Source organism: Dryas octopetala, chromosome 6 (assembly GCF_963921425.1).
Source record: "Dryas octopetala chromosome 6, drDryOcto1.1, whole genome shotgun sequence".
Taxonomy (NCBI): Eukaryota; Viridiplantae; Streptophyta; class Magnoliopsida; order Rosales; family Rosaceae; genus Dryas; species Dryas octopetala.
Window position 1 is genome coordinate 14,003,520 of NC_141371.1, and position 12,458 is coordinate 14,015,977.

At 36.3% G+C, this 12,458-nt stretch overlaps 1 protein-coding gene across 3 annotated transcripts; it reads left to right on the top strand.

Annotated features, from left to right (window-relative positions):
• The first annotated feature begins 763 nt into the window (after window positions 1-763).
• Window positions 764-6,327, top strand: LOC147282624 (amino acid transporter AVT1A-like). 3 transcript variants are annotated; one of them, XM_086246921.1, is made up of 12 exons: window positions 764-1,164; window positions 2,010-2,305; window positions 2,701-2,912; window positions 3,170-3,193; window positions 3,274-3,454; window positions 3,560-3,779; window positions 3,857-3,992; window positions 4,102-4,119; window positions 4,245-4,392; window positions 4,639-4,682; window positions 5,576-5,638; window positions 5,961-6,327. In XM_086246921.1, exons 1-12 carry the CDS (start codon window positions 992-994, stop codon window positions 6,051-6,053), a joined length of 1,608 nt encoding a protein of 535 aa, XP_086103047.1. In that variant the 5' UTR covers window positions 764-991; the 3' UTR covers window positions 6,054-6,327. The 3 variants fall into 3 exon arrangements, with proteins under 3 accessions (XP_086103047.1, XP_086103048.1, XP_086103046.1); XM_086246922.1 differs by having other exon boundaries at window positions 2,039-2,305; window positions 2,698-2,912; XM_086246920.1 differs by having other exon boundaries at window positions 766-1,164; window positions 2,698-2,912.
• Window positions 6,328-12,458: the final 6,131 nt, after the last annotated feature.

Consider the following 12,458-nt stretch of genomic DNA (forward strand, 5'->3'; position numbering starts at 1 on the left):
GGGTATTTTAGTCTGTTCATTACATTTTCATGTGACCAATTCCGTTAATTTGTAGATGGAAGTTAACTTTTGTTTGGTACAACTTGAAAAATTTGTGGACCAAATTGATATTTTTTATAGTTAGTGTACCAAATTGAGAATCAGTATAAAGTTCGTAAACTATTTTTGTATTTAATCCAAGGAAAACCGAAAATTTAGAAAGATTGAGTAAAATTAAGGGTGGCTGGCATTTCTAGTGCAAATAATGCATGTTGCTCTACAGTGCAAAAAGACTTTCTATTATAGTGCGTATAAAATTTGTTTTGATGACCGTAATACTAATTACTTTGTATTACTTGGCTATATTACATATTTTGTCTCTATTGTTTATTTGTTTGAGCCATTTTCTATTTTAGTTCGTGTGACTCAAATATTAATTAGCCAAATTTGTAAAATTCTTCATTCTTTTTTTATGATTCAATAACCTGATGACTCCAAAGTCCAAACCTTATGTAAAATGAGAAAAAAATACTCATATTCATGTTATTTAGAAGCTGCCACATTATCGTCACATAAACAAATCGTCAAAAAAAATTGAGAGATGTTACAAATTTAGCTTTTAATTGTAAACAACATAAAATCTGATTGAAACTTTTCGAACCAAACAACTAACAGAATACAGTCACGGGTCTCACACCGACTTTTTCGATTGAGTTGGATGTACTTGTTTGAATCTGACATATGTCATTACCCGATTCCCTACAAAACCTCCCATATATTATGAATTTATGATTCTGATGATTTATCATCATTCAGCATTTCAGCCATTCACATTCAGCCACCCTATCAATCTTCTGGACTGCCTTCCTCTGCTACCCATACAACCTGTCAACCTCTAACATTCAGATATAATCACATAAACAACGCCAAATCACACTCTCCAAGCCTCAGTCTCACACATTACAAAAAGGGTACTTCATTCACCTCCTTCTCTCTCTTTGTTTCTGCTACAATGGCGCTTGGGAAGGTTGAGGACAGAGAATCGGATCCGTTTTTGTCTGATTCTGATGTTGAAGAAGAAGAGAATGATATTGAGGAGAACAAGATTGAGAGTGGCAGCAGTTCTAGTGGCAGCACCCACAGCCATGTCAGTTTTACTTCTCAGAAATGGCCACAGAGTTACAGGTATATATATATCTTCCTTTCATTCTTTTTCTCACACAATTAAACGTTTACCCTTTTGTCTTTAAGCCTTTGTTTGGATCGAGCATGGTAAATCATAACTTGGGTAACTTCTAATTGGTTCCATTACGCCATTAATCTATAGTCTATACACAATAGAAATCATAACAAATGATGTAGATTTAAATTTGAGCTACAATACAGAATTCAACCGATTGATTTTGACATGAATCACTCTTAGTTTTAGACTCAAACCATGCTATTTTGAATTATTTAGAAAGAAAAAAAATATGTGGGGTATTGGCCTTTTGATGTGCAACTGCTGCAATGATTACAGTATAAATGTCTTGTAATCCGATTGATTACAAGACATTTAGCTCATTGCACATAGTTCTCTCTATATGTTCCTTCCTTGGTGTCATTAAGTTTTTTAATCAGCCACAGTATAAATGAAGTAAAGTTTCTGGTAGGTTGTCTAACCATTCTAATGGTGCCTATGCTACCAGCTACACTATTAATACGGTGTATTTACAGTTTGTATTGGTGTGACTTCTGAGTGGATGCAAAATCAATGCGTGTCAAGAATATAATTAGTCAATCAAACACCGTAAGATAAACTAAACCACTTACTAGGTTTACAAAGGCAACTCTCCTATGGGAGCTGACATATCCTGATCATGCATGGATCCCCTTAGTTTGGTGGTTTAAGTTAGTATTTAATACATTATTATAATTTAAAATTATTTTCCGGAGTAGTTTTATATAATGTTTTCTTAGACATTTTTATAGTTGATATTACCCAAGTGCTCATTTTCCGTTACCTTGTATTTTATGTTATTTTTGAGCAGGGAGACAATTGATTCTTACTCAATTGCAGCATCACCAAATATTGCAAATCTTGGATTTGTTCCACTTGGTAGCTATGCAAGCCTCTGTAGCTTTAGCATTCAGTCGAAAAGCAATTTAGATAATGTTTCAAAGGCTTCGTTATTGTCTACTCATGAATCCGTTCCTCAAAAGGGTGATTTGGATAGGATCTCAATAACCCAATCATTATTGTCTGAAAGATCCACTCTAAATAAGCAGCTGACTGGTGAATTACCTATTGGCCATGGATGTAGCTTCACTCAAACTGTCTTCAATGGTATACTTTGTTGTGTTCCTATGTAATTTTTATGACTGATATAATTTGTTTATTTATTTATTTATTTTTTGTATGATATATGCTACTGATGTTGGTAAATATTCTAATGACATCAAAATTGCCGCTTCCTTTACGTAGAATGATACTTTTCTCCCAAGGGTATGAGAAATAATGTTTGTGTGAGAAAATGTTCATATACTTTTTTATCTGCTTCATTGTTTAGGATTATCCCTACTAAATATACAATAATTAGCAAACAAAGGTTATATATAAAGTAATAACTTACCTTTCCCATTACGTGGATCTATTTTCTGTCTGCATTTACTCTGTAAATTAAACTTTTGTATCGTGGCTGTATTTGGTTGAATTCATGGTCACATGTTTTTGGACAGGAGTTAATGTAATGGCTGGAGTTGGGCTTCTTTCTACACCTTATACAGTGAAACAAGCTGGCTGGGCAGGTTTGGTGATGCTACTTCTTTTTGCAGTTGTGTGTTGTTACACAGCCACACTCATGAGATACTGCTTTGAGAACAGAGAAGGCATCACAACTTACCCAGATTTAGGAGAAGCTGCCTTTGGAAGATATGGACGTCTTTTCATATCTGTAAGTTGTAAATTATTGGCCGTTTATGGCTTCACTCTTAGAAAATGAAGAGCAGGCCGGTCTAGGTGTATTTTGTGGTTATTGGTCACATACCAATGATTCCAGTCAATTTTAAGATACATATAATTTATTTGAAGCACTGTTATAAATTTGCTCTGTTCTTCTAAATGATTTTTTTAATACTGCCATAGTGCCATGTCAGTTATTTTTGTTTTCAATACTTTCTGATATTATTGCATCTCTTGATTATGGTGCAGATCATTTTGTACGTAGAACTATATGTAAGTGAAGCATTGATTCTAGCTCTACTTTTTACTTGAACCATAAATCTTAATTCTCAAAAAGATTTCTTTTTGTGCAGTCGTATTGTGTAGAATTCATCATTTTGGAAGGAGATAATCTCAGCAGGCTATTCCCAGGAACATCCTTGAATTGGGCTGGTTTTCATCTGGACTCCATGCACTTCTTTGGAATTCTTACTGCCCTGGTTGTTCTACCAACTGTTTGGTTGAGGGATCTTCGTTTGATTTCATTCCTTTCAGGTGTTGCAAGCTTCTTCCGTCAAACGCCCCACTGTTTTCAAGTCTTGAAAAGATGAATGATTTTCATATGCAATCATCTGAATTCTTGGTTATTTTCTTTTGCAGCTGGTGGGGTCATTGTCACAATTTTGATTGTTCTATGTGTACTTTTACTTGGTACAACTGGTGGGATTGGGTTTCATCAAACCGCTCCACTAGTGAACTGGAATGGAATTCCACTTGTAATTGGTGTGTATGGATTTTGCTTTGCTGGGCATACCGTGTTTCCAAATATCTACCAGTCCATGGCAAACAAACGAGAATTTTGCAAGGCGGTGATAATATGGTATAAAAGTTAATATTGTTGTACTTGGCACATGCTTCCCTTGCCCTTCTTATGCCTTGCATCTCTTTTGTATGCAGTTTTATATTGTGCGTTCTGTTATATGGGAGTGTTGCAGTCATGGGATATCTCATGTTTGGTCAACGCACATTGTCTCAGATAACTTTAAACATGCCACCACATGCTTTTGTGTCCAAAGTTGCATTGTGGACAACAGTAAGTGTGAGATTGTGGATTGTCAATTTATAAGGGGATGTTTGTGTGCATGAATTACGTGGTCAACATTTATGTGGTTTCTGAACTCGTTTTTCTTTCTTTTCTACAGGTTATCAACCCATTGAGTAAATATCCATTAGACAGTATTTGTATGCGTGTGTGTGTGTGTATTACTTTTCAAAATTATATTAGTGGATATAATCTGAGAATTTTCTATTGTTACTTTTTATATTTGCTTCCTTGACATTTAGCAAATATGCCCTGTTGATGAACCCATTAGCAAGGAGTATTGAGGAGCTGCTGCCAGTTGGACGTTCTAATAGTTTCTGGTGTTTCATTCTTTTAAGAACAGCACTCGTCTTTTCTTCCCTTGGTGCTGCCTTTGTTATTCCTTTCTTTGGTAAGTTTAGGCTTCAGCACTTCTATCTCCCAAATGTAATTTTATTCATTATATCCCCTCACCATTTCAAGAATAGCTGTGATTTGAAGGAGTTAATAAAAGAATTTGACCATTAGTCCAAAAAAAAAAAGGAATATTGACCTACTATTTATAATGCATTATACTTGTTGAGCATATTGTCCAACTTCCTGTACCTGTCAAATTTAGTGAACCTAATTATGTCAGTTGTTTTTTTTCTTATTTCAGGTCTTATGATGGCTTTAATAGGTTCTCTACTCAGCATACTTGTGGTAAGCTTACACCTCTGTTCAGCAATTACATAGTTGTAGTCCATACAATGAGAATACTGTAATTAGTTGTAGTCAATAGTGGCATAACCAATCATGAAATGACTGAGGACATGTTTAGTGTATTCTGCTCTGTTAACCATCGTCATGTTAAGCAGTGATTTTTGTGTATTACTGGTTTGTACTTACAACAGAAACATTTTTTAGCATTACAATTTTGACTTGCTTGGAAGTTTTATTGAGCACAATTCATCTTTATATACTCTCGGAGCATGGAACATGTGATTCGTTGTGTTTTGGGCATCAATACAATCAAGGATGTAACGCATTCTAGTTCCACCGATTCACAACAATTAGTGAGGGTGACTGACCACGCTTGCCAAAGTCCAATTATGGCTTTTACTACTCTAACTGTGCTAAGGAATAAACGGACTCATGTAAATAATTCTGGTCAGTGACGTAATTGATAATGGACAACTTTACAAGATGGCTCTTCCGAAACCTTCTTGTCTTCAAGAAATGATAATGATTAATTGGATTCATTGCATAAAAGTATCAAGGACAAATCTGAGGAACTGTTGGACTTATGCAACTGATCCAGGAAGAAGGAACAGCATGCCTTACGGCCTTAGTAACGGAGATTGATAAGGCCAGATTTCTGCATTTTTTTCCTTGTTTTTCGGGTTCTTGTTCAGACTAGTTAGTTTGAGAATTACCATGTGCAAATTTACATGGTCTGTGGTAGCCTGCAAATTGTGATATGGGTTATTTATGCCAGCATGAGATAAGTTCACGTCTCTTTCTGTCTGCTTGTTCTTTTTGTATTCTTTTCCTGTTGGCATTGAATATTTGCAAGGATATCAATATTGAATCTGATATGTGTGGCTTTGATGCAGTCTATAATAGTGCCAACACTATGCTTTCTGAGAATAGCAGGAAAGAAGGCCACAAGGATACAGGTAAGGGATTTCTACTGAATATCCTATCTGTTCAATGTGTCTTGCAAGAATTTTCTTTCATACATGGCCTTGACAGAGAACAAAATGCATAAAATGGAGAAAGGATCTGGATACTGACTCAATTGAGAACCTATATCACTATAATCTTCCATTTGATACAAATCTTGAGTCTCATCAGTGGCAACAAAGTAACCATACCAACAACTAAGAGACATTTAATTGGTTTGGTGGCCAAAATCTAGTAATTATGAAGCTATGCTTCTTAATACTTTTAATTCTGTGAGAATGTGACTGTTTCCTCTCACTTTTTCGGCATCTTTAGGTTGTTTCGAGTTCCATAGTTGCTGCTTTGGGCATCATTGCTGCAGTCCTTGGTACATATTCTTCAGTATCACAAATCGCAGATCGTTATTGACATGTATGAGTCGTTTGACATTTCAATAATACTGGAGCATTGCTTTTCCTGCTGCATATTTACTACAGCTTAAAGTAATTATATATGCTTTACTACAGCTTAAAGCAATTATATATACTTTCATTGACTTATAGAGCCAGGAGATTATAAAGTTTATATAGCTTTGTAGGTATTTTATTTTATACCGTTATGTCATCATTGGGAGTCTTTGTGGCAACATGTTGTTCCTAACAAAAGTATTGTGTACAAGTATCCTTACTGCTACTTTTTTGTAGGAAGGTGAACGGACTCTTTTTTTTGTTTTTTTTGGCCTTTAACTTATCAAATTTTGGTTAGAAATTGGGCATAAGGTGAAGACTTTTTTGGTTGCAAACTGGGTATACAGTGGTCTGTTCCTGACTAACCTTATCCTTCTCATTCCATAATGCTTGGTTAATCCAAATTGTTTAATTGAACCCTGTCCACACCTCTCAAACTAGGACATAATCAAAGGGGCTTTTATTATCAACATTGTCAAGGCTTGTGCTTAAACCATCTATTAAGGCTTTTATTAGGTAAAATCATATACGTGCAATAACACTAATATAGTAATATTAGAACTACCAAAAGTTAATTTTTTTCAAATTTAGTCAATAAATTATGTCATAAAATTTTTGTTAACAAATGATGTGATATGTTTCTAATATAAAACAGGATGCTCACTAAACAAGTTACATTAATTTTAAGGAGACTTAAAGTCTAATCCATTTTATGAGTTTTTTTTAGACTAGAATCGATAGTAATTTAAGGTTTTTAATTAATTCCTTTTATTTTTCTTTTTTGAAGGCTTTATGTTTGATTTTAACTCTAAGATTTTGAGCTCCGTCTAAAATCTCGAAGTTAAAACCTAACATGCAACCTCTACAAAGTTCACTCTACACTTTATGAGGGGAAATACCCTCCAAATAGAGGGAAATACCCTTCAAATCGGGAAAGAACTTTATTATAAATTAAAAGAATTTTATAAACTTTAAAACATCCATGATCTCTATCTAAAAATTATTTCTCTAAAGAGCTTAAACTTAATCACCTCTTAATTTTATTTGTAAAAAATTCATGACATATATTTATTTCGTTGCGATTCACTATCAAAGTGGCAGTGTCTTTTTTTTGGTTACTGAGTGATAATAATAATAATTTGTCAATAACAAAAAAAAAAAGTATTCCGCACTTATAAGAGCATTTCCGACCCTTACATTTTCTCAAATTTAAATTTGAGTAAAAATGACATAAAATACAACTCTAACTATTTTCTAAGATCTCTCTAAATTTGAGATTTTTTTAACAATTTTCCCAAATTAGGTTGAATGAATGAAGCTCTCTAAACTCTCCATTCCTAAATCTCCAACGGTCAAATTTTATATGATTTGGAAAAATTTGAACTTTAGCAATTAGAACACTTGTAAAGTTGAAATTTTAAACCTAAACCATTAAGAATCTTAAATCTCCTTGAAATTTAATGTAAGTGCATGACAATCACATATTTATATATAGTAGTGACAACTATTATTTAGCAGTCGTACTTATTTTTTAGGCTTAATTATCAATTTATCACACAAAATTATAACTCATTCCCACTTTACCACCTGAAAGATTTTTTGTCCCAAATTACCATTTGTAACTTACATCCGTGTCCCATTTTACCTTGTTCTGTCAACAATTTCGTTAAAAATGATGACCTGGCCGTTAATGTTGACGTGGCACGCTGGATGTGTGCCACGTGTCACATCTTTTTTTTGTATTTTCTGATTTTTTTTATTTTTATAAACTTTAAAAATTAATTAAAAATAGCTCCGAACTCAGAAAAATACACGAAAAATTCTTACGGACTCGTCTTGACTAGCACTAATTTACTATCAGGTTAAATTACCAATTTGCTCTCCAAAAATTTCTGAAAAAATTGGAAAGTCCAAATTTATTTCTAAAAAATTAAAATAAATTTCCCTATATTAAATAAATTCTAGAATTTTAGTAAACTCTTGGACAAATTCTCAAAAATATTTTGGAAATTACCAAATGCCTGTTTTAGAGAATTATTTTGAGAATTTACAGAAATTCTAGAATTTTTCTAGAATTTATTTTATAGGAAATTTATTTTCCTCTAAGACCGAAAGGTTTTTTGGATAGCAAGTGTTCACGAGAAAGGTATTGTTAGTTTTTAGAAGACTAACGGTGCAGACCTCATATGTTTTGGAGTTCGGGAGATTATCCTATGAATTTCCAAAGAGTCTAGAGTATATTAATTTTCTAAAAATAAATTTGGACTTTCCAAATTTTCTGGAAATTTTTAGAGGGAAAATTGGCATTTTGACCCCATAGTAAATTAGTACTAGTCAAGACAAGTCAATAGGAATTTTCCGTGTATTTTTCTAAGTTCGGAGCTATTTTTAATTAACTTTCAAAGTTTATAAAAATAGGAAAATAAAAAAAATCAGAAAATACAAAAAAAGATGTGACACGTGGCACACATCCAGCGCGCCATGTCAGCATTAACGGCCAGGTCATCATTTTTAACGGAACTGTTGACGGAACAAGGTAAAATGGGACACAGATGTAAATTACAGGTGGTAATCTGGGACAAAAAAACTTTCAGGTGGGAATGAGTTACAGTATTTGGTCGATCTCGAGTTGCTGAGCTAAAGCATTCGATTGAGTATTTTGAAGAACCTCTTATTGCACCAAAGGATTATTGGATGGACATGCCGGAGATGGGATATGTTATCGCGACATGCTATGGTGTAGTGGTGACCCATGTATCTAGGTCGTTATGCTTAACATGCCTACCATTTAGCGTACACCCAGATATACTAGAGGGATCCGAGATTCGTGAGATTGGTATCGGTTTTGTCAATGACGATCATTTCGTACAGGTACACATTGAACTACATGGTTTGTTTTATTGGATATTTAAATTATCTTTATAGGTACACTTAGTGGATATTTATTCCATATTTATTGAACTCATGTGTAATGCTATTTTCTAGGTACACTTAGTACCGGATCACCCCATGCCACCTATTCCTACTGTGTGGACCTTGCATGCCACCGAAAGCGCAAAAATGTGGTATACTAGATACCAACATCGCCTTGAGCAATTCAAAGAATTTGTGTGCCATAGTGATCCATCCACACAAGAACCAGTGTCTCTTGATAGTGATTGATTATGTTCTGGACTTGATGCATTTACATTGAGTTATGATGAGATTATTGTATTATTTAAATATATATAAGTATGTGGATTTAAATATATATAAGTATTTGGATATTAATTTGTTTTGCATGAACCTAAGTATTTCACATAAAAAATGAGGTGGATTCAATTATATAAATTAACCATAGTATTTGACATAAATAAAACCTTATCTAGTTACAGAAACTACAAAATATCAAGTTATAATCATTGGCGGGGACGTCGTCTCGAACCGCGTTGGTATGTCATAGTGTCCTGCAAGTGCGTCCCCTGTAAAATATGTTGCAAACTCTGAACCGACTGATAGAGGTAAGTAGGACGTGTGATAGCAACTTCTTCGCCCATGTCAATAATCGGCTGGGTAATCCGTAGCATCCGAGCCTCGCGCTCCTAAAAGCCAAAATATGCGAACATTAACAGATGCAATCGGAAAATGAGAAAATTTATTGTGTAAATTTAGGTACCCGATAGTATGCAATATCCGATGTGGCGTGTGGGTCAAATGCACCTCTGCGAGTAGGGTTGTGGACGATTGGATGTGATATAGAGGTGAACCAATCGAGGTACCCTCTCACAGTATCCGATGGCCGCCTCACCGGTATACTGCGCGCCTCCTCAGACAACACGTGATTCCCCCATGCCTCCCACATACCAGCTAAATAGTTGTACATGGGTCTGTATGAGTGCGCATTCGAACCTCTAACCCCCTGAAAAACCACACGTGGTGCAGGGGGGATCGTCTGTACCCTCCCAAACTGCCTAAGTACTCTCTCGGGACAATAAGGCTCAACAACATCAAAACACCTTATCATCCCTGTGAAGAATGCTATAGCTGGCAATGGGTGTGCTTGTCTTTGGGATTTGTATGGTTCCCAAATAACCTGAAAAAAAACAATAACATTATATAGTTGAAAACATTAACGTAATAATATAATCCTAAATTTATAAAAATAATTGTAAATTACAAATCTACCTCGTCAGCCGACAAAACATCAAGTCGTTGCCGTATTCTTTGCACTGCTTCAAGATCACTGCCACCATCCTGCCTTGGAGTCCAGCGGAGCGCACGAGGTGAATTCTCGGAATAATTCATATCGTACGATGGACCGAAAATGGTGTGCATGTGCTCGTACACCCAAGCCTCTATCAGTGTCATATATCCGCCGATTTGTTTGACACCAGCTCGAGAGGCAAATCCAAACTGCCTAAACAACCATGCTAGGCATCCAGCGCCCCATGCATAATGGCTAACGGTGTCTAGATTAGTCAGCAGTCTGAGATATTACACTTGTACCCTTGTGCCAGTCTTATCTACAAACAGGGTACAACCCAATAAATACAACAGATACGCCCGGGCTGCACATTGGATTTCATGCTCAGAGTCGGCATCAGTGACATCACTAAAGCACGTACGTAACCACTCTAATCGTACGTACTCACCACCAAAGTCCATCAACTGCTCTGATACCTGATCCCCACTAACTCGTAAATATGCAGTTAGTAGATATTCACAAGTAATGTTATCCTCCACAAGTGTAGCCACTGGTGCACCACCAACCGGAATGCCTAAAATGTTGGCTACATCATCTAGTGTGATGGTCATCTCACCAAAAGGCAGGTGGAATGTATTGGTCTCCGGATGCCACCTCTCAACAAAAGCGGACACCAACACTTTGTCAACCGTACGATAAGAACACTGCACCAGTGATGTCAACCCAGAATTAAGGACATATCCCTTCAACCGGTCATTATCTGTTCTGGCCCACAACTTCCACTCACGAAGCTTGGTGGTTTTGGACATGCACCTCAAAGGCTCCCGTTCCTAATTTAAACATAACCAAAGAAATTCACTCATTATTACTGCAAGTTGCACAAGAATAAAATACCAACTGTTAAAGATCATACCTCGTTGTTTCAAATTTCAGCAGCTACGTGAGTTCCATAACTCCTCAGCAGGGACGTGTCAATGGGACCTCCCGGGAAAGGCTCAGCAAGCTCGTTGGGATTATCCTTATTGTAATCCTCAACCGGAACCTCAGCTTGTTCAGGAAGTGCCTCACGACTAGCTCGTGCTTGTACTAGCCTTCTTCGCCCAGATGTTGTGGGTCGTGTTCTTTGCATATCATCGGCAACATCGGAGACTTCCCCTCTAGATGAAGATGCACCACGTCTGATTCTTCTTCTGTCCATCCTATAATTTCAAACAAGAAATTGAAAATTGTTTTAGCAAATATATGATTTTTTAAAAGCTTAAAAAAAAAAAAATTTCAACACAGGTGGTTCGGCAGTCAACTGCCGAGCAAAGTGGAAACTGCTCGGCAGTTGACTGTCAAACACAGTTCCACCATTCGGCAGATGACTGTCGAACCAAAATAGGGAAATTCGAAATTTTGCATTCGTTCGGTAGCGTGCTGCCGAACTAATTCATTTTGTTCAGCAGGTAACCACCAAACTAATATTCATTGTTCGGCAGTCACCTGTCGAACCAAAATATGGAAATCCGACATTTTGCATTCGTTCGGAAGGGTACTGCCGAACCAATTCATTTAGTTCGGTAGATGACTGCCGAATAAAATGAATTCGTTCGGCAGACCAGTGCCGAACGAGCTGCGAAATCAGAAAATGGAGGAACCCCGAAAATGCTCACTCCAAAACCCGAAATCCTCCCTACAAATCTAGTAAAACAGACGAAAAAGGTATTTGGGATGGATTAACTAATTCAAATTAGATAAAAAATTTTAGATTTACATTTACAACTAATTTATTTGAGAAACTCACTGAATATTAGAGTTGTGGTGGGGATAGGAGTGGCAGAAATTTGGTGAGGCCACTGATGGAGTTCACGGCGGTGCTGACGACGGCGATGACGGTGGTGATGAAGCCGGAGATGGGTGTCGGCAATGGTGGGTGTCGGGGCAATGGTGGGTGTCGGCAATGATGGGTGCTGGTGGTTAGTTGTGAGGTGAGATGGGGTGAGGTAGGGGGTGTGTAGTGTAGATGTGTTTGTGGGGGTGTGTGTTTGTGGGGGTGTGTAATGTTTGGGTTGAGAGGGTGTGTAAAGAGAAATTTAGACATATTTGTGAGATTGGGGTATTTTGGTCATAATAGGGGTGTGTAAAAAAGAAATTTTATGTTTGACAAATTAATAAGGGGTGTGTAGGAGAAAAGTGTGTGCA

Excerpts from the sequence above, each read along its gene's own strand:
- LOC147282624 (XM_086246920.1), top strand. The coding sequence starts at position 992 with ATGGCGCTTGGGAAGGTTGAGGACAGAGAATCGGATCCGTTTTTGTCT. Across the intron at positions 3,455-3,559 it reads TTTGATTTCATTCCTTTCAG|CTGGTGGGGTCATTGTCACA; the intron begins GTGTTGCAAGCT and ends TTTCTTTTGCAG. Across the intron at positions 4,393-4,638 it reads CTTTGTTATTCCTTTCTTTG|GTCTTATGATGGCTTTAATA; the intron begins GTAAGTTTAGGC and ends TTCTTATTTCAG.